Below are 23,667 nucleotides of genomic sequence, written 5' to 3'. Positions count from 1 at the left end.
TTTCGTTTATTTCCCTGCTGTTGTGTCACATACGAATATTTCGACGCCCTCTTGAATATCGTTTAATAAACAAAATATCCAATCAACAGATTAGATGACAAAATTTGAATTTAAATGCCATTTACAATGAAAAAATCATAAAAATTGGGGGAATCTGCATAAAAATGGTGAATCCCCGAAATACACAACAATTATATGAAAATTGATGATGATAAATAAATTGGGGATTGAATATTGTGAGGATAAGTTTGGAAATATGTATCGACACGAACAAATCAACTCGTTAGCAGCTTGAAAATCGTTCAACAACAAAAAACTACGCTACCAAATGTAATTTTTCGATTTATTTTCAATTCGAATGTTCAATTTATTAATAATAAAAACGACGATGAAGATGAAGAACACTTGATAAACAAACCGAATCGAAACGAATTTTAAATACTTGAAGATTTTAAGGACAGAATGTGTCAATGCAAGCATAAAATAAGATTTTTGATTTGTTCATCTGTTCATACAAACTGATCTCATGGTGTACGTCTTCGTTTTCAAAACAACTCGTTTATTGTAACCGCAGAGCTTTATACGTTATGTTGAATTCAAACCGATAACTTGTTTTCCATATGCATGCATCTGCCTTCAAAGTTTTATTTTGCGCTTTGTTTTAGCGCAACGTATTTCTTGCCAAATTACAGTCGTTACTGCATCCAACCCTCAAGCGATGGCGCTGTGCAAATTTGCAGGCTTTTTTAAATTTTACTCATCGTTGAAAGTGTACATGAATTCTATTTTTTATGTCGCGCTAATTGGAGCTCAAGGCAATTTGATTTGGAGATAATTGTTATTAAATTTCTATCTCGTTGAAAATTGTTCTTTTTTTTTCATAACATTTATGTGCAGAAATACTTGATCCTAAGAGGTTCATTGTTTAAATTTTTTAAGGGGAAAACTGCTCATTTTTCAATTCAAAATATGAAACAAAATAAAAGAATGTTTATTGTGTAATCAATGTGTAATAGCCTTACAAAAAAAATAGAAAAATAACAAAACAACAAAATTGGATAAAATGTGTGTTGACACTTTGACAAATTTGACAATGTAATACATATACACAAGAAAATAGAACCTTTAACATCTGTTCGAATCACTATGTTCAAAAATAAATATTAACAAAAACATGTTTGATATCTGATGATGTGTTATTTTTTTTGTCTTCATTGATAGAAATCTAAGAATCGACCGATATATTTATATAAACATGAAATTTTACACGCACTCATAAAATCATAAATAAAATAGAGGACTAACGTTTGCCGGTTTTGATTGTTGTGTTGAATAATCGCAAGTTGTAATATTAAATGAATGAATGATGAACGAACGATAAAAGAGATTTGGTGCTACTTTTTAATTGGACGACATCATAATTTGTACAGATGGCTTTTCTACACAGTAATGTGACATTATTAATGTTTGAAATCGAAAACTTTTAAAAATGACGAATCGAAAAATATTCTTCGAAAGTTTCTAACGATCGATTTGAAACCATCACTTTTCATTAAAAATTCATAATAATTAAACTGAAATGTGTCAATTTTTTTGGTATTAACAGAAGAGGAAATAGATAAAGGCTTTTCAAGAGTGTTTTAATTTGAGCCCTTGTAAAAGTCTGTATATCGTACGAAAACGATAATCACATTAAGCGGATAATGGAATCAGTCAGAGAAATTAAAAGTCATTGATAAAGTTTTTTAACGTGATGGCAACTTTGCAAATTGAGAGGATAATGTTTGAGAAGTAATTTTCCTTCCACATCTACATTTTAATCGCTTTTCCGCCGTTAAAATATTACCGATGATGTTGACGATGCGATTGCAAATGAAGGAGAATGAATGGCAGCACGAAAAAAAGTTTACGCAAAAATCAGCTATATTCATTTCAGCACGATAATGACAATATTCAACCCATTCCATTTTGCAATTTTACGAAGACGATGTGAAAAAACGACCTTAAATCTATGACGCAAATACGGAAAAATGGATGAAAAATCTTTTTTTCTTTCATTCTAATGGAATAAATCACATCATACAAATAATCGTTGTACATTATGGTGTAATTACAAATATGGCTGCCGAAGCCCTCATACACTTATTCATTTATGAATGCATAATTTTCGTTCGCTCCTCTAGATCGAGAGCATGTATTTTTTTTTCTCTATCGAACGAGAGCAAAAAAATGGTTTCCGCCTTTTTCTCGAGCGAGATATAGTAATGCGCGTCAATAGCGCTCATACTGATGATTATTATGACTATTCCGTATGAATTCTTTCTTCTTTTCCGTCTATTTTTCTCTTTGACTGGTTTCGATGTGCCTTCCTTCTCTCTGTATACGTGCAACGTACATCATTACGGCTTCCACACATACACACACACTCACATTCAAACTCGCATTCATCAAACAGCAAAATCTTATTCAGTCAAAACTCATATATCGCAGCGTTCTGTTGTCGAAGTGTTCAACATCTCACTCCTGCCAACGTGCATCAATGTGATGTGAAGCACATCTCACTCTTGCCACAATGGCACATTTTCGATGTCATGCATTTGCGTTTTGCGTAATATTTAAAAATTATGAAAATATTCTCTCCGTCTCCGTTCGTTCTGTTGTTTCGCCCCGTTTCATTCATTCCGAAAGAGAGGGAGTGAGCATATATAAAAATGGATAAAAGAAATACAGAAAAAAAAACGTCGAGCAGATTGAATAGCACGATGAATTATAATAGCGTGGCACTGCACAAGTCTGTAAACAACGTCACACAGGAGTTGCCGTCACTTCATTATGCTCGGTAATTTGGTACTACCAACCCTCAATACGTTGGTTGAAGAAACCATCGACTACATGCACACCAAACACAATCATACCCAATTGCTCAACGAACAGTCGCTCATGATTTGTGATTTTTGGGGTCGGATTTTTTAAGCATGTACTGTATATAAATAGCACAATGGGCATGGTGAGCAGCCGCAACATTTAAAGATCGACTCCATTCGAATAACCGCCATAATTTTTTTTTCGTTTCTTTTTTTCCGGTGCCATTGCAAAACCTCACGAATCAAATACTGCGAATAATGGAATCAACCGTACAATGCGCAAATACGAATGATTTGTTGTCGCTTCTGCTTTGGTTCTCCGGTTCGTTTTCAAAAGGATAAGAGAGAAGAAGAAATGAATGGTCCAACATTTTAAAGCGATAGCGAACCATTGAATTGAATTAGAGCCATCATGCGCTTTGCGTAATCACACAAGGTATTTTATGCATGAAAACACTGATATCTACGTATAACACTGTTCAATACATTTTGTATTTATATTTAAAATTTATTTTTGTTTTATTTACAAATATTAATTCATTTTAAATTTATTTATAAAAATGTCATATACTTTTGACCAAATCCAAATAAAAAAGAATTGAGATAAAAAACACTTAAAATTTTTAAGTCAGTAAGCATGTATTACACTCAATCACATCTCTTTTGTGGTAGGCTAAAAAGCTTGACAAAGAGCGAAACTAAAAAAAAGTCTTATTCTTCGAAGAGTTCTAGTATTCATTGTAAAAAATCAGACAAAATTCGATAGTTTTGGTATTTTCTGCTACCACAAATGAAGTCTTTGTACCTTTTTTTCTAAAATGTAATTTTCTTATCACACAGCTCTGAGCTTCTTTCTACCACTTTGTGAAAAGCATTAGGCAATATTCCAAACGACTAACATTCTTAACCATATTCGAGCCAAATCGTTACGACCATTGATAAAATAACCAATCGTAAGATTTCTCAATTTGTGCAAAGTGCGAAAAGCATTATTGAGAATCAATCATCAGAGATGTGTGAATCAAATGTGCTGAAAAGCACCATTTTACAAATGCAATCAATTTCAAATGTCTATTTTCCATGTCAATGACTACTGTTCCTGTATTTTTTTCTGTATAGAGACTCTGTATTTTCTCTATTTCACTCTCTTTCTTGAAAATGGCTATGTAAAGATTACTTGCAACGTAAATGACGATGGTACAGTCAAACCTTTCTCAAAAGATCAATGAATATGTCAATTTAAATGTTCGCCTACGAATGTATCTCATAGAGATTGTTGATTTATCGTATGATTCTTCTAGTTCTAATTAGTATGATGGTAATTGTTTCGTAAAGTTTTACTTTAACCAAAACGATATGTAGTTGTACCCAAAGTTGTACACAATTGATTTCATCACCTTGAAACAAATTGCAATGCTTTCGAGAGAATAATATGCCATTTTACACTTAAGTTTCCCATTTTTTCCTCCTGATGCGTCGTTTTGCAAAGTGATGTTGATTCAACTACCGGAATAGCAATTTTTGCCTTTGGATAAATACAATGTGTGTCGAGTGGTTCGGAAAACGGTTCGTGTATATGGTGTGAAGTGATATAACACCAATAGAAGTGATTCTTCACTTCCGAGAAATATTCCAAAGATGTTCCATGGCCCCAAAGCAAAACAGTTGGTTTAACACATCATTTCAACACATCGGGAACTATATCAATAATTCTTAGTGAATGTCTTACATTAAATGAAATCGATTTTCAATTTGAGTGTGCTTTGATGTCTTTTCTCATGCGATGACACCAAAACAAAGCAACAAAATAGCGACAAAAGAAGAGCAAATACTTGTTGCCATCAACAGACAAATACAAACCTATTTCATATTTTGATTTATTATTTCATTTCATCCAATTCAATTTATTTGCTCAAGATTCTGAGGCTCTTAATCCAAATGGAATTACCGCATTCACAGCAACGTTCTGTAAATGGATGTTCCATTTTCACCACAAAGCTGTCAATCGAACGTAGATTTCGCATGAGTGATTTGCACTTAACCAGTTTTCATATTCTTTTTCCTTTATTATATCTTGAGAAATGATATAACAGCTAGTTCATTATGTGACGAAAGGGAATTTTCGGAAAATGTCGATGTTTATTTTGTACCACGTATGAATAATCCGGCGTTATTGAAAATGATTTATTCAGATCTTTTGATACATAACATTGACAAAGGATAAGTTCCTAATTACATTTAAATGAAGGTTTCAATGCAAAATTGCTGAATCAATTCAATGAGAACCAAATTTTCTATCATACGAAAATTGCTGATTTAAATAAAAATTAATATCAACTCATCTTTTCATATAAATTCTTTTTATTCAAATTGATTCATATCGGACAAGTATGGTTTAAAAATTATCATTTTAATAAAAATGTCCATTTTCCATATTTATGCTCATGTCCATTCTCATCTGCATTTTGTGTTCATAAAAAGTGTCCTTTCTCCTTCAAACACTAGCGTTGCTTTAATCGTTATAAAAAAAACCGAGTATGCAGTATACCATTGCAAATGAGGAAAAATTGAATATCTATTGAAATGTAAAACAAATAAATTGCTGATTTGAATTTCAATTCTAGTGAAAATTTATAACGAACGAATATGAAAATTCAATAAGAATGAGCGACAAAACATGAATAAGATTTCGCCTCCTTCATATTCCATTTATCTCCAAATGTCTTTTGCAACATACAAAAATTGCATTAAAATAATTCTCATATTTTTTTCACTCACAAAGAAGCCAAAATCAGGTCGGAACGAGCCAAACAAAAAATGAATCAATTCACATAATAACGATGGAATTAAATTTTCAACGACAATGTCGTTGAGTGACAAACAAGAAATTGATCGAAAAAATGGTAAAACGGTCCGTTTATCAAGTGAAAAATATGGAAAAAGATTTTCTGGATAATAATCACCATTCAAAATGACGTAAATGCAAAGTAATTTCATTCTTTTTTTTTCTTTAACTCATTGGACTCTTCAGTTTGATCGTTAATCCAAATGACGGTAGATGTGAAGTGCTGCGGCACAATTTATTTCGTTCCATTTATTCGCCGTTTTTTTCTTATTTGTGTCAAATTATTATTGCCACAACCCACATTTAAAACCTCTTTCCCCCCCTTTTTCAAATGACATTATGCCGAAAATGCAAATTTTTGCGGTAAGTTAAGCAGTTATAATGACAAACCGTTTAAATCATTTCTTGCTTCATTTGATCGACTGAAGTGGTTTTGGTTTTAATCATTAACATTTTGGAAGCACAGAACGATTTATTATGAAAAAAGATCTGCAAAACGGATGCCTGTTATATCAACGGATTTAGAAAATTGATTTTAAATTATTTTTGCATATTCAATCTACCATTCGTTATCTCTTACGTTAGATTAGATATGCAACAAAACGTATGCAAGACACGTTTTGCTCAGATTGCTATTAATTGGGAGAGTTCTTTTACTTTGAAATTTAAACATAAAACTCCTTTGACAAAAATTTCGTTCGGAAAATGAACTTGAAAATTTTTGAAATACCTAGATAGATTTGTTTTTAAAAAAATGTGAAAAAAATCAACCAAAATCCTTCATCTTCTGTTAATGATCTACGAAAAGTTAAATGTATTTACGTATGCAGTTTTAATGAAAATGCAAGGTGTAATTCATTATTCGGTGCAGCATGCGATTTTAATGAATAACCTCATTTTTCTCGTATACAATTTGAATTTGTTTATCCAACTGAAAGCAATTTAATCCGTATCAAAGGATTTTGCATTTTGGATTTGTAATTCAATGTACAAACATTCAATGACACATTCAGACTTACTTTGAGAAAGCATTTTAATAATTTAAACATTAACCAAAGGTGATCGCTTTTCATTTACAGTAAAACCATTTTAAAACAGTCGAATTTCATTAGAATGTATTTCCACAAAAAAGTGCGCTTTTAAAATGAAAAAAATACTATCAAAGTTTGTATCAACATGAATCATATTCGATCAATTTCGAGTTCACTGTGGCATTTCTTTATTTTTTTACATAACGAAGTAGTTCCTTCTCTTCTTATCCTGGTTTCTTTGCATCAAGCTTTTCACGTTCCAATTGCACAAACAAAACATCATCAAGCGAGATTGCAAAAAGCATAAAATGCTTTGATCTGTGAGTCCTGTCAATTGAGAACCTTTGACAAACGAAAACAACCAAAAGAGAAAAAAGAAATATATAATGAAAAGAACATTAAAATAAAATGAATGAGAAAATTTACCCAGGGATTTATATTTAAATTAAAAATGGAAAATTATTTCTTTGATGATGAATAGAGAGAGAATTTTCTGATTTTGATTGTCGGGCGTTGTTGATGATTTGGCTGATGGTTTGACATCGTTTTGATGCATCCAATTGCATTCAAATAAACGTGAGTGGGTGTGTTGATTAAACGTTGCAATGTAAATTGTCTGCTTTTCTGCTGGTAAAAAGAAATTTTTTAATGCGTTGATGTAAAAACCATTTCTTTTACAATTTTCAAAGGAGCGAGAATGAGATCAAAGAGTAACGGAAATGTTGATTTTAAATGGAAAACCATTAGCGTTTTCGCTAGGAAATGATTATTATGTGCATATTTTCTATGGACAACGTTTCAGCGGAGAGCGAGAAAACGAAGAAATAAATCATTTTTCATTTCATTTCATTTGGGGCTGTAGTGTCTAACCAAAGCATTGTAATAGTAGATTACTTTGCACTGATTTAGCATTGATTTAAAAAAATCGTTGTTACATAGATGTTGATCGTTATATCTTATGGGAAACATATTCATAAACAAAAACTAACCAGAGAATTTTCATATTCAATGATGCTCTTAATTTAACTTAATTTTGAGGAACTTCGATACAGAAATCTACGCAAAAAAACTACCAAAAATCAATCTGAACTGCAGATTCTTCCACAAATTCAGAGAAATCAATTCATTCCTATTTGTATAATATCATTTTCTGTCAAAAAAAAAACGAAGTCACTCTCGAAAGTTATCATCTATAGCAATTAAATTGGAAAATGATATTTGTTTCACTTTATACGATGTTTTCTAGGGGGCCGACACGTGGAATAGGATTAGACTTTTAGTGTAAAGATTCGAGAAATTGCAATGAAATAGCAACGTCTGTGAATGGATTCGCGTGGAATAGCGAAACAGTGCATGGAAATTATTTCACTTCAAATCCATTTGACATTTATTTGGACGTTTATTGATGGATTAGTGGAATAGTGCGGAATAGCAGAATTAGCATTTTTGACGGAAACAGTGCATGGAATAGGAAAAACAGTTTCGATTTGACATTTGTGTTTTTGTATTAGTGGAATAGCTGGATTAGTAATTTATATAGTGGATTCAGAATTTATTCTTTGGTATCTCCCCCCTAGGATGTTTTCAAAGGTGTTCCATCACACTATAAATCTCGAATATTGATGGCAATAGAATATCAAAACGGAAAATACCGAGGAAAAAAGGAAAGTCTTTCGTTTTAATGAGTATCACGAAATAAGAGTGGTGGAAACATCACGAATTTGGCAAAAAGCCAAACAACGACAAATACACGCAGTATATATCAATGTGTTGACTGTCGTGCTTGTTTGTGCTGTTGTGTGTTACATTGAGCCTGATTGTTCCGGATGTGCTTGACATCATTATTCTATCACAACATTATGATATGATTTGTTCAAATTCGATTTGTTTGGTAAATTTAATAAACGTTCGTGCTGCAGATTTGGAACTGCTGTTGCCTCACCTCCAGATAATCCAATAATATTGTTCAACGTTCCATTTTTCTTGTCATTCTTTTTTCTTGGATTTGCTTCGAAACAAGGTTATATCTTTATGATTAATATCATTTGTGTTTTTCCTCGTTTTTTTCGCCTTCCCTTCCAATTATTCGCATTCGTATGCTTAATTCGAATGCCATAGAAACGGGGAGGACCTGGATTTCAGTAGAATTATTGTGAATTCAGCACAAAAAAATCGTTTCATTTTTTGTCGCACAAAGTTTTCACACAGAAGCAAATCGAGAGCCGAGAAATCTCTTAGTTCATTAGAAAATCAACATCATTTGCAAATTTATAAAATGTCATTTGCTCCCTTTTCTACCTTGATTTTCATTTGTTATTCAAATTAGATAAAACTTTCAATTCATCACGTTTTTACGTTGCGTTGGGTTTACGATATTCTCAAAACCGGAAATTCTACCGTTTTTGTTGAGCGCATAGCCGCAAATTTAAAAGTATAAATAAAATGTGATTTCGAATAGAATCATTTCTCAAAGGTGAACATTGCAAATGATAAAACTCGTAACTTTTTTTTTTCATTTTCAATGTCCAAGCAGTCCGAAGTTGATTTCGTAGAAGTACATTTCATGACCACAATAAAATGCGATGGAATTGAAATCAGCGTGGGAAATGTCATCGGCGACAATTTGAATATGAATCGAATTCATTTGGTGTTGAAAAAGAAATCGTAAATAGTTTATTGCTATCGAAGACTCACACTGATTGAATGTTCAGTGTTCACACAAATGATTCGACACAAAACGATGTAAAACATTGATGAATAATTTCCAAAGAATTCAAATCACCATAAATTGATTTCCAGATACTTGCATTCACTCCTACTGATTCTTTATTAATCAACAATTAGATGACTCAAATCATCTGACTAAAGAGCAATTTAAATCGTTTCGTTTGTGACTGTGTGAGGAAATTGCGTTCAATTCACTTCTCATTTTCAGTTCATTAAACGCATCAAGTTACTTCAAGTGCTTAAATGTGATATTTACGAATTATCAATATTCATTTCATATAATTACAACATACACACACTCTCTCTTTCTCTTCGTTTCAATAGAGAATGAAAGGATATTCCATAGTGGATGGTTATTTTTGTGTTTGAATACAGATGACGTGTTAAATCAAAACAAAGCGATCGCTCTTTTTCACTTCTGTTGTGCGCAGTTCAAAATGTTCAATCGTTCACATGACAGCTACCATTGAATTTTGAAGTCATTTACCAAAACGAGCATATCCTCCATTCAGCATTCACTCAATTTACCAATCACATTGAAACTCATTATTCTCGCCTTTTTATCCACCATTTCTCATTCTATCTGCATATCATTTACACAATCCCGAAAAAAAATGACAATTAAACAAGACAAATCGTGAATTTAACGTATCGCTCCGAGAACGTTTTCATCATCAGCAAACAACAAAAAACAATATATCATGATCAATTGTACGAATAGATATTGGATAATTTCCGCTCTCCATTCGGCTATTGAATTCGTAGTTTCACTAGCAAAGTGTCAAAATTGTTTGAAAACCATTCGAAAATTGCTTTGAATTTGTTTTTAAATGCATGCTTTTTTCCAAAGAAATGGGTTCTCGTTCATCGAACAATTTATGAACAAAAGTTTGGACGTACAGCGTGTGAAAACAATAGAGTACATATGAAAAACTTTTCAACTTGTCAAGAGACCTAACCAATCCAGTAGATTATTATGCGGATAACAAAAAACAGAAAAACCTGTCAACCATCCATGGAAATATGCTCGAAAACGAAACCGAAGCCAGACACCACGAAAATGAGATTAGTTATTTCATTAGAAGTTTTGATTTTCCGAGCATAGTGTCGATTCATTTTGCTACAAGTAGGCATCGGTTACTGAATCGCTTATTGAATTAGCGATAGAATGACACAAAACTGCACGATGTAAAACTCAAATAATGCAAGTAACAATATGAATAACAAGCAACAAATTGTTTGCCACCCAATTTTTTTATTTATTCGCATCGTATGCAGACGATGTGACAGAGAAAATTGGATCTAAACTCGTGCATGGCATGTGTCATATGTAGAATGCGGAAAAGATAAGTGGTATCATTTTGCGATAAACTTGTTTCAAAGACTAATATCATTTTCTACTTCGACACATTATTAGATAAATTCCGTTTTTCGGTGATACATTTAACCGATGAATATCTATCGATATTCGACAACAAACGTGATGAAAAGGCTAAAATCAAGCATCAGCAAGTGTGCTCAAAACTATTATGGATTTATGTTTTAACAGTGGATGCTACGATTTTTATTTAAAAAAAAACGAGTTGCCTATCGAAAAAGTGTGAATTTGGTGGTTTTTTTCTCTGAACACTATTAGATGCAACAATTCAGAGTCTGCGTCAATTAATATATGTGGGCTAGTATGGTTTTTGTTTTCTAAGAACACTCAAAAATTCGAAAAAGATTTCATATTTTTTTTATTTTTCAAACGAAAAAATGTTTCATTATCGTCAAAATATAATCTATCTGTCTCTCTGTCTCTTTTTGAGAAAAAAAGTCGTTGACAAGCCATTTGCAACAGTTCACAATAATCCATCGATGATAAATTAAAACAGTTAGATTGTTTGACACTAACATAATGAAAAGTCAACGAGTGTATAATCGAACGTACACATCATTCGTCGTATATTCGATTTGCCTGCGGCGATAATTTAAGGGTGTTTCGACTTTTGCTGCAAAAAAAATGGAAATAATTTGAATACGAGTGTCGATCAAGAGGAAACAGTTTTTTTTGTATGTATGTGCCTTAATGTGTGTACGTTAAATGCGTCATTTCTTGTTGCCCTCCATTTGTCATATTCAATAATATTGTGACTTTTGTATGGACAAAAATAGGCGTGCGATGTGTCGCACGTATGTGTCAGTAATTGGTTGAAAAACGATTCCATAATGGGCTTCATAATTAAGTTGTTACTAAAGTGCTGTAACATGATGGTAAAAATCGACGACAATATTTCATTTTTCCCAACATCATCGTTTTGTCACTGGTATTTCAAACATTAACTACGATAGAAAAGTAACACGCTGCACTAGATTGTATAATTGACATAACAACAGCGAATGAAATGCGCCAAAAGAGGGCAAACTATTTATATCTTGAAATTTGCCTTGTTTATTTTTTATCTTTCTCTCTCTGTCTCTTTACAATTCTGCTTATTTTTACTCTTCGTCCACGCATTCAGCACGTACCAACACAATAGCCGATCCTTTATCGGATTGGGAAATCATTCATCGCAATTACACAATTTCAATGTGCAAGAGTACGATGCGTCTCACCACCATCATCGTTATTATGCTGATAATCGCGCTCTTTACGGTACGTGACAATTCACTGAAAAGTCTTAATTTTCCATTCGAACATCACTTTTTCCACATTCATGCTTGATAGTTCTTTTTTATTGTTTCATTTTTGTTGCGGATGACTTTTTTCCCTTCAATTATTTATTATTAACTCGCCGAGATGTTGGCACAATGCTTTTCCAAGTGGACTGAAATTGTAAATGGGATTATTATTTCAAGTACTGTCCAGCGTGAATTTGTCATTTAATTCGTGAGTTTATGACATTGAAATATGTTTTATTGTTGATTTGAATCGAGATCCAATTTCTTTGGTTTCTCTTTGTATTAAAGCGATTTAAATACGATATTTTACCACTTACATGTTCCTAACGCCATCTCTACGCGAGAAACGTTTACATATTCTTCGGTCGGGATACAACTATTTTCCACTCGCTCATCTAACAAGCTTTCGTGTTTTGCTTTATAACTCGTGGCAGAGCTGAACACGAGAAGGAGGTATTCGAAGAATTTTGGTATTTCATTTAATTCCGTATGGATGAATTTGATTATTTTAAGATAGAAGCATAGATCTTGAGAAAAAATTGGTTTGAATTATAATGAATTATGGTCTATTTGCTGTGACATTCGACAAACTAAAATGATTTTGTTAAAATTAAGAGAAAATTCCATGCGGGTGAAATTGTTTAATTTAATTTGAAAACAAAAGAGTATTAGCTCCATTGAAAAAGCTTCATCTGTTTGTATTCCATTTATAAATTAGTTACGCTGAAGAAGTGAATTTTATCGAAGATTTTAAAATAAAACACAATTTGTTTTAAGTATATTGACTTTGCCAATTTAATTTCAAAAAATTCTATTCGAACAAATAACATTAATTGAAACAATGGTTCGGATGCATTTCGACAATGTGTCAGCGAGTACATTCAAACTAAGCAAAAATATAAAGTGTCGCAAGGTAGAGAGTGGAATGAGAGATGTGACAAAAATTAGAACAAATACTATAGTGTTATTTGAAAAAACGTTCGACTGATTTAAATAACGGTGATCTGATCGGAGCGTCCATCGTGTTCATTGACACACTGCAGTTTAAGTACATATAGATGCTCTCGTAAGCATCAAGTAAAAAAATTGTGTTTTATTTTAAAATCTTTGACATTTGATGGACTTTGCGGATAAAGAGGTTTTTTATTCTATCTTCGAAACGAAAAAATAATCATCGTTCCTACCAACGTAGAAAGAAGAAAACAACGAAACATTTTTACGACAAATTTAATTCTTGTTTTTTATTTTACAAATATTTTTCTTGATTTTTTTTTTATTATTTTGGGCATACTACAATTTGTACTTGAGGAGAGACAAATATTTCTTACAGAGAAATTTTTTTTGACACATATTTCATCCTATGTATAAGAGAAAAAAATGAAAGGCAACTATGACTATGACATGAAACCAATAAAAAGAGTATTTTGCCAGAAATATATGTATTTTATGGAAAACGACTTTCTCTTTATTTCTCGGAAGGATTTTTTCAATAGAAAAAATCTAATTGAATAAAGTTACGATTTTGCGCAAAAAACGAAGGTAACTTAACATAAATACGTAAAATTGAAAAGGTGAAAATTGCGATTTTTCCTAGTTTTATTTTGTGAACCGGGTTGCTTTTCTACAAAAAAATCTGCCTCTCGCATACGATCGATATCATTTTCATGGAATTACTTGAAGTTCACTTCTATTTCAAAAAGGACGAAACACAGCTCAAGATTTCAAATTAAATTTCAGCATTTTATTTATATTTTATGCTTGGAAAATGTTTGAAGGATTTCAAATGGTAATTATATATTGTTTGGGGTTGTTAGTCTTTAAGATTTATACCTTATCCTAAGAAGAGGTGCTACGTAAAAATCATCAAAGAAAGTATAAAATAAGTATTAAATTATATCTTTGTAAGCACAATTCAAATTATACATTCAGTTGGATTCTAAAAATTTTCATTCCGTTTGTGTACTGTTTTTGAAGATTTGTTTCACGTTTTTCTCATTCATTTCGATTTTTCTTCCTGCAAAGATGAAAGGATTTCGCTTCTTATTAAATATTCCATTAAACAATTTTTCTTCGGTAAAAAAACTCATGGTGCAATTGTTGTTCATTTGCGAGCAGGTAAATTGATACAAAACAAAGAGAAAAATCTGCAAACATTTATCCTTAAAGACTTGTATATTCTCACTCCATGCCATTCAAATCGAATCAAAGCAAAATCATAAAATGTAAATGGTTTTCAATTCGAAAAAAAAAATATAAATCAAAAAGGCGGAAACATTTACATCGTCTTTGGAGTCTCTGTAAATCCTTTGATTTCCCATTTAAATCCATAAAAATCTACTCGCTCATGGCATTGTTTGGCGATATTTAATTCCGTAATCGTCGTAAAAGTCGATTGAACAGTACTTTTGCAGAATGCGATTATCTCATCTTCATTATAAACTGATAGAAAAAGACATTAACCATTCACATATGGCATTCTCTTTATCATATATACGTCGTATCGTCAAGGAGAATTCTGTCAAAAAATCGAAGAATGTAAATAAATAAAAGATTTAATTTATTGGAAAATATGTACAGTTAAAGGCCATTTTGCTGGGAGTTTTTGATTCGATTCGACGATTCATTTTGTTAAAATGTCACATTTTCCATGCGAAAAACGATGAACGACGAACAAAAAGCAACATCCTAACGATGCTGATGCTCGCTCAAGCCAAAACCTAATTCAATAATAGCAACAAAAGACCGAACCGAACATAATTTCATAGCTCGATGTATTTGAAACATGCAACCGACCAACACTTGTACACACAAGGAGACACACACACACACACACACATGATACCGAACATCGTTTCAATAAATTGAGAATTGTGTTGTGCTTTGCTTTGCTTTGGTTATCACTCAATTCGGTGCTCTGTCTCTCTCCACTTTATCCATCACATATCGGTTAGATGATGGAACATTTACTCGTGCATTATTTGCAATAATACGAGCAATTCACTCGAGCAATCACTTCACAGCGTCTTGCACAAAACTATAACTTAGTAAGTGGAAAATGTCCTTTGCACACAGAGCACAAACGAGACACACATCTCCCAAACTTCAAGCATATCTATTCGCATTGAAGACACACACACAATTCTCTTGCTATTCTCAAATCCATTGCGGTAACACATACGAAAATTCTTTGTCAGATTTTATGTTGTCTCTGAAACCATACGCAAAATTTATTGAATCATAAAATCATTATTGTGTTATTAAACAATCGTTTGAAATTTCATATGGCCATTGCTTGGCGATGGTGACGTGTGTGTGCGCGTGCTTTCATTCTCGTTGTTCAGTTTTATGTTCGACAAATTAATTTTTGATTTACAGTGAATCGCATAAAAAATCATAGACTGGCAAAATATCGCGCACTGATGCATGCATAAGCCAATAAAATGAAATATATTGAGCAATTGATCTAATTATTTGTATCCCATTTGAAGTGAACGCTCATTTTATATATATTCTATTGAAAATTTCGGCGAATTTCTCAATATTCCGCATAAGGGTTAATCAGCAATTCAAATATTAATATTCCATATAATACACTTCAATCAAAACACACACGAAAACCCGAAATCTATCCGTGATATGCTTAGATTTATGCTCATAGCTCACAACATACCTTTTTCACTTCGATGTCAGTCAGTGTGTCTGGGATTGAATTACATACCCGAAATCGTCCCGACCAAAAATTGATATGGTTGTTGGTCCGAACAAAAAACAAAAAACAAAATGCAAAACATCATCTTTATATGTGTGAACACATTCCAAAGCGGAGATGAACAAAAGTGGAACAAACCCGATGAATGTCTGAAATATTTGTTAAAATGGCCTTTTATGGTCATTCACAATTGAGCGCGTCAAAATGTCTGCAAATTCACTTTTCAAACGAATTTGATATGATTTTCTTCTTTTATTTTGGCACCTCAAACGACAAAAGGCAACATCAGCAATACACAGTTTTTCAAGAGTTTTTGGTATGGTGTGTTTTGTGCTTTTGTTTGATTGATTTTATTTGCTTTTAATAGGCTGTGCATGGAAATTGAAAAATATTAAGATATTTCTCGACGCTATCTTAGGAATTCAGTTTAATTGAAGTAATTGTCTTCAAATATCTTGAATTATAATTGGTAGCCATTTATAAATGTGAATAAACAATTCCGTAGTCTCTCCGCACACAACGAGACTCCTTTGTTCGAATCGATTTACTTAACAAATTGACAATTATTAAATTGCATCCAGCAAATAAAGCGAGCTCTTTTGTTTTCCTTCTCGATTTTTTCTTCTCTGTCTTTTGCCCATTGAATTTTGCACTGCACTCGTAAAACAATCGTTGAATGCCAATGAAATACGAAATTCCCAATAAAAATGATATAAATGCCATTTCGAGTAAGTAATTGAATATAAATATCACATTTCGTTCCATTGTTTATCATCGTAACGGACAATTGAGTGCAGCGCTTTTTTCGATATTATTTGTTGTGGTGTTCCGATTTCGGTTCGGTTGAATTTAATTTGACGTGATTCTTGTTGTGTTTACAGCGGAAAATGCATTTGAAAATCGATAGAAATCTATGAAGAATGGATATCAATTCCAAAATCTCACAGTATGTAATATGCACTACTGGAGAAATCAACAAAAACAATGGAGATCACACAATAGAGGTAATGAAAACTCTAACGAACACTAATAAATCGATTAAAAATGCATTTCTTTTTTCCCACCAAACCAAGAGCCAAGGAGGATGATTTTCACCGCATCGATTTCAAATTGTGTGTCGTATCACATACGTAATGGAGGGATGATGTCATCATAAAAATCGCACCACACTTTTGCAAAAGAAAAAGAAATACATTTCAAATCCCTCTTGTGATTTCCTAATTAAAACTGAAATCTCGAATTAAAAAATACATGAAAAAAGAAGAAGAAATGCGGTGATGTGCAGCGATTGCATACAAAAGCCCATTCGAAACAGAGCAGAGAAAAAGGTGTTCAACGTTGAATGTTAATGGAAGACATGAGGAGAAAATTAGAAAATTGTAAATTATTATTATTCACTGCTGAAGCTAAAGAAATCTGAATGTGAATACGACCACGAACCCGAAAGCCATTGTGTGTATTCGCCGTGCACTCGAATGGCAACGCATACATGCACACAATCGCGTACATTTTCTTATCGTAAATCCATTGAATGTTTGCATCTGACTGTGTATGCATCGCCACGCACTTCGATGAGGTTGAGTCTTATAGCGCCTATACCATTTAAACGAAGCGCAATGCTAAAACTCAAAATAATAATCGTACACAAAAGAGCTCAAAGAAAAGAATGCATCGCACACATATGCACGGCCGATTCGTCATTTGTTGGTTTTCCGTCGACGCCATATTTCTTTTTTTTCACTCCATGTTTCGTTCTCGTCTGTTGTCGCAACCTGATTTTTATCGCATTCTTATAATCTTCATTTCCATTTTATATGCGCTTATATAAATACATGCCGATATGAGTTTTGCTTGTGTGCTCTTTCTCTTTCGCTCTCTGATGCTGTTTCAATTCTTCGTCGATTTACATCTTTTCAGAGAACTCTTTTGTTTAATTCAAGAAAAAAATCATTTTGCGGATGAGAACATTTTTAAAAAGTACAAACACATGCACCAGTCGTCAATGTACGAAAAAAGAAGAAGAAGAAATACAGCAAAGTAACCGGGCATTGAATCATTTTATTCCATCTTCGTAAATGTGCATGCTGGTGTAATTGCTTTGGTCGTCACAACACTACTTTAGCCCTGCAATTCCGGTTTCCGAGCACCGCAAAATGCAAATGAAAGAAGTAAAGACAAAAACGTAAAAATCATCACCACACATAAGCCGAGATAAAGGCGAAGCTAAATTAAAAAATTACAGATCCATCAAACGCTCATTGCACATCACTCAAATGCACAGCACACCGCACAATAATAAAACAAATAAGCCGCTTCACGCTCATCTCAATCGTTCTCCTCAACCAAAACACAGACGAAGCCTTCCGTCACTGAATTTCTTTCATGAATAAATAATAATTCTATTCCAGACTACATATATTTGCCTCGCATTTTCAAGCAATCATACCGGCGTTTCTTTCACTCGCACTTACTCATGCTATTGCAAACATTTTAATAATTCGCTTTTTTAATAAATCCATCACAACAAAAAAAGGTATATGATGGTATTTTTTCCTCTTAGTATTAGCGTTTAAAAAAAGTTTTCCATTATTTTTTTTTTACATTCAAATCAAGTGAACTACACTTGACTATCGCCAAAAAAACTTAACTAACATGGAACTCTTCCTAATTTAGAAAACGAAATATTGATTTTCTCGCCTGCACGCAGAATATTTTCAGAAACATACAAAATGAATTTTTCTGATTGAGAATATAAATGAAATGCATAAAAATATCTAATTTAAAAATGAAGTAAGTATATCATTTTGACATAGCGTTATCCGATATTACATTTTTAATTCAAATCAGTATTTTTGGTGGAAAATATAATTCTTTGCTTGATTTTAATAAAAATATGAAATTTGTTAATTTTACAAACAGTTACCAATTTATAACAATAATGATAAATTGTAGAGAATTCAACGAAAATTCATTTTTCTTCAGTCTTTGAAATGAATATGGAAACCATTTTATTTTTTAAAGATATAAAATAAAATAAATAATTTCGTCTCAAAGCTGATTATCTCAATTGCAAATTCATCAAAATAAAAATTCAATTCCGACATTATCAGAGAAGTAAATAGAAATGAATGAACTGAAGCTACTGTTTAATCCTGTGTAATTGGCGATTTGACTTTCATTTTCCACTACTCGTAAAATATCGATTTCCCTCCATCTCTACGCAGACAGTATTTGTAGCATCTCGTTTTAAAATGCAAACAACGCACAGCAGAAATGCAAAGAAGAACTCAGTGCAGAAACGTGCAAGCTTTGAAAAATGAAAGAAAAAACTAAAGCCATTTGTTATCATCCAATTAGTCAAACGTGTTAAATGAATTATGTGGAAAAAAGTTTTTTATGGGCTGTGCACTGTGTATGTGCACATCATATAATAAGCCATATACAAAAAAAATGACGTTCTGACTGAAAATATGTTTCAAAGTAAAATGTGCGCTTTGTAAAAATGAATTTCAATACTGAACTATCATTCGGCTACTATATATCAATACAATCGTCGTCATTTTTCGCCCGCATATCATCAGATATGTGCTATACAATCATAAGCATATTGCAATGTGAGTCGATTTACGAAAATTTGTATATTCACACATTTGTACATCGACAAAAGCCACAACAGGACCACATCAGCAGTTGAATGTTCGCATTTAGTAGAGCAACTGTATCTCTGACACACCAACGTCGAATGCCAAAATTGGTTGAGGCAAAGCGAAAATTCATCGATGCAGCCAATCGATAAATAACTAATTACTGTCTTAATTAACATGTTTCCATTGTTGAGGCTATAATAAAATCACGAGATTTTACGAATTTAGCCTTTAATCACCATCGTTAAAATCGTTGCGATACCATCTATTTTCGTGACGTGTTTTTTGACTCACTAACACTTTCATCGCATGTATCTCTCTTGCTTGCTCTCATCCAACACGCAATACACCATTCGCATTCATATTGACATCCGATTTGGTGCATTTGCTCGCATTCGATTTGAATGTTGAATACAATGGAACAAACAAAATTACAGAGCAAGCGCATTTGTGTTCGGAAAAATCGGAGAAAAACTAGTCATTCTACTCGGATGTACACGAAATGCCGTATATTCTGTTTCGTTTGCACAACGAATCACCAGTACAGATACGATGTGTTTGTTCTGCTTAAGAACAAATACGATTTCGAACAAGAATGGTAACGCCTTTTTCGAAAATTGAATTACCGATGTGACAGAGTGGGGGAAACAATTCGTTCCGAATAAGCTGCACGTATTCGCAGCGATTCTAAATGTGATTAGGAAATGTTCTTATTCATTATTGCCATTTATGTTCATTTACCACACCCAGCACTTAACGTACTCACACATACAGAGGGAGAGAGTGTGTTGCGGATGGTTCGTTCAACGTTTTCAGGCGAATGCGTATGGAATGAAGGGATACAGACATAAATCCAAGTAACTTTGCCTGCACACATAATCACATTTTTTTTTCTCGTACGGTAGCTGTACTAGCCTTGCGTTGTAAATTAGTCAATTTGGCTGGTGTGCATGGGACGTACCTATTTATCCCTTCCAATGCGAACGTGTGTAGCGGCGACCTGTGTATCATCAATATCATCATTAATGCTAATGATTTCGTTCTACGCTGTCGTTCGTCCCGTTTTCGTATGTGTTTACTGTTTGAACAATTGGCGAGGGCGACCGAATTCATCTCAATCCGACGTAAACAAGACGCGTGTGTATTTTCAAACATTGTACGACAGATTTTTAATATTGTGTTAATGCTCCGGCTTGTTACCGCGAGCATCGTACGCTGATCATCATCATGATGATGATGCATGTTTGTATTACCGCTTCGAAGCGATGTGTAAGAGAGTGAGTTTTCGGTCGCGTCCTCGTGAACGTTCACACATGTTGTCATTTGTGTTCGGTTCCTGAAACTGATGTGTGCATCTTCGTGTGTTGTATTTGTTTTGCACAATATCCTAATCGGTTGCGCCGCGGATTTGCCTCAATGAAATTTGTTGCGCCGATGATGTGCAGCACGGTGCGACCGAAGTGAATATGCTATCACCATTAGCCAGTTTGAGGGGTTGAATTGTACTGGCGACACACACAGAGAAACAATTTCGAACCGAAAAAAATATAATAATTCCTTGCTACACCAAAACCAAATACCAGTTGCGATCGAAAAAATATTATCATCTCGTGCATGGACACAAACAGTTCGACAATTAAACGACATAAAAAAAAGAGTTCTCGGGTTCATCATCAGCGATAAGCGATTTAACATCGCTACACACCAACCAATTCGAAATTAAGTTCGCTTTTAGTGGCATCATTTTTATTTATCATATTCAGTGTCATAACGTTACCGGCTACAGCACCGACCAGACGCACATACCAATCACTCTCTCATCATATTTTTAACGAACTTTTTTTTTCTTCAATCCAACAACGATAAAACGAGTTGTATTTAATCAAATATTTTTCAAAAAAAAAATTTCATTGGAAATTTATTAAATTTCAATAAAAAAATTCTTATTCTATATCTGAATTGAATTTGTGCGATTTTTTGAATAATTATTTTGGTGAATAGATTTTAAAGCATTTATTTTTTTTTCGTCGGTGAAAGTGTTTCGGTGATGTCAATTTTTCAGACATTTTTTACAAAAGAAAAATATTTTAAAAAGTGTTTACCTGAACGAATTTTCGGAAAAAAGATGAATTATTCAAAACATTAACAATTGTTAAATCAAAAGTGACGCAAATCCACATTTACTTGAATTAAAAAGAACGAAATGGTTTGAATTCATTCAAAAAAAATAATTGCCGTCGGCTTGTTATCGCATCGTAATTCAATAATTTGACGTTATTATATTGACGTAGAAGAATTGTGGTGCAAAAACACGTCAAAATTAAAAACAGATTAAATAAGAAATAAAATTAAATAATTTTGTGCAAAAAGTGTGAAATGAACTTAGAATCAATGCCGCGCCCAGAAACGATACACGTTACAGCTCCAGCTGCTATCAGCCGCCCAATGATAAATTCACAAACATTGCCACAACGATCACCGTTTGCAATTCAAGAACTGCTTGGCCTAAGCGAATCATCTCGATCAACCAATTCAAACAACAATCCAAATCATTTGAACACCAGCTCAAATAATAATAATAATAACAGTGGAAATGGTGCTGTTTCAGCAGTGACACCATCGCTCTATTCAAATGTTGGTCAAACACCGTTTGTTGGCAGTGATCATCATCAAATGACCATGGCTGCATCTCGGATGGCATATTTCAATGCTCATGCTGCTGTTGCGGCGGCTTTCTTACCACATAACATTCCCGGAGCTGGAGGACATCTTGGCTTTCATTCACAAGCACCAGGTAAAACATTTTTTTTAATGATTAAAATACAGTTAAAAATATGATTCATTTCATTAATAAAATGTGTCCAAAACAATTCCGACCGAAAAATTATTTCCGAAACACTTGTTCAAACAATCTAATAACGCGTCAATTATATGCAAAAAAATAGATGATATTTAATTTCGAACAATTCAGTGAGAGTTTGAATTTTTCTTAAATGTAATTTTTCAAATTGCCACAGATTTCAAGGAATTGAATTCATGTCAACAATTTAATGCTGCTCATGTAATTAATTCAAAACGATATTGACTTTTAACACCGTCAAACAAACTTCTGTACAAAAAGAAAGCAACACATTTTTACTGTGCTTGAGATGCATCTTATCTGGATAATGCTATCATAAAGAAATGGAAATTCTATTGAAACCGCAGATGCATCGTTGTTCAATTCTCTTTTCATTCGCGCGAGAGCGTTATAAAACCAGCATAAAAATACGGCACAGAAAAAATGCTGTGCATAAAGAAATCTGTTCTGATTGTAGCGTTAAAATTGAGCCTAATTGAATTGGAAATGTTTGGTGCCAGAATTTTAACCTTCATAATTTTCGCAATCATTTTATTTCCATGCTCATAGCTGTTTGCATTCCTTTTATTTCAATTTGGTTGTGGTGTTTGAAACGTCTTGAAAACATTTTTTTTTCTTATTCCTCGATGAATACAAAAACGAAAGAAAAAAGGCAACGACAACAACAGCAGCAGCGCCCGAGAGAACAAAACAGAGAATGTGTTATACCTGAACGCTTTTCGATTCTATTCAATTCACGCGACTCTATTCAAAATGCAGCATTCCATTGTTCTAAGTCGTAATACGACTCTGTATTTGTACTCATTTCGTATAAACGGCTACCAGCATTTGGACACACATATTCCATCACAAGCACGACAAATCATCCGCCAGCGTTGAAGAAGAAAAAAACAAACTATGCAAACATGATTCAGATTTGAATAAAATAAATGCATGCCAACGACACTTCGTTCATCTCACAAGAAACTATCACACATAAATATGGCTCGATTATTCATTCTTTTGTACGCTGTGAGGGAGTCTGGAATGCCGCATTTTTCTTGAACATTTCTTTGATTGACCTCTTGTTAAATTGCTTTAAATACCAAAAACCATATTCAAATTACAGTTATCTTGCAGCAGTATATAATATTGCCTGACCTCAGCGACCGCATTTTGGTCAGATTTAGAAGTTTTTTTTACGCTTTTTGTTGTCGTTGCAACGAATTTTATTTTTGGCTCACCGAAAGTGGCTTGCATAATTTCAGCTTAAAAAAATGAACAAAACAAAATTAGCACGTAAAAAATATACACAGTATTGTATATTCATGACATGTGACCTTTAGT

General features: G+C 33.1%; 1 protein-coding gene across 4 annotated transcripts in view; it reads left to right on the top strand.

Moving 5' to 3' along the window:
• The first annotated feature begins 21,469 nt into the window (after window positions 1-21,469).
• The window catches only part of LOC116342843 (homeobox protein ceh-10-like), a 43,803-nt gene continuing 41,605 nt past the window's right edge, over window positions 21,470-23,667 (top strand). Inside the window, exon 1 of one of the 4 annotated variants that reach the window (XM_031770612.1) lies at window positions 21,470-22,275. In XM_031770612.1, coding sequence (XP_031626472.1) covers window positions 21,858-22,275 — 418 coding nt within the window. In that variant the 5' untranslated portion in view covers window positions 21,470-21,857. The remainder of the gene's footprint in view (window positions 22,276-23,667) is intronic. The other 3 variants (XM_031770613.1, XM_031770610.1, XM_031770611.1) reach the window with 3 other exon arrangements.

This window comes from Contarinia nasturtii, unplaced genomic scaffold, assembly GCF_009176525.2.
Source record: "Contarinia nasturtii isolate CC-2019 unplaced genomic scaffold, AAFC_CNas_1.1 Cnas_scaffold_928, whole genome shotgun sequence".
NCBI classification, from domain to species: Eukaryota; Metazoa; Arthropoda; class Insecta; order Diptera; family Cecidomyiidae; genus Contarinia; species Contarinia nasturtii.
The sequence above is the reverse complement of the archived record's forward strand: the minus strand, read 5'-3'. Positions and strand labels throughout refer to the sequence as shown.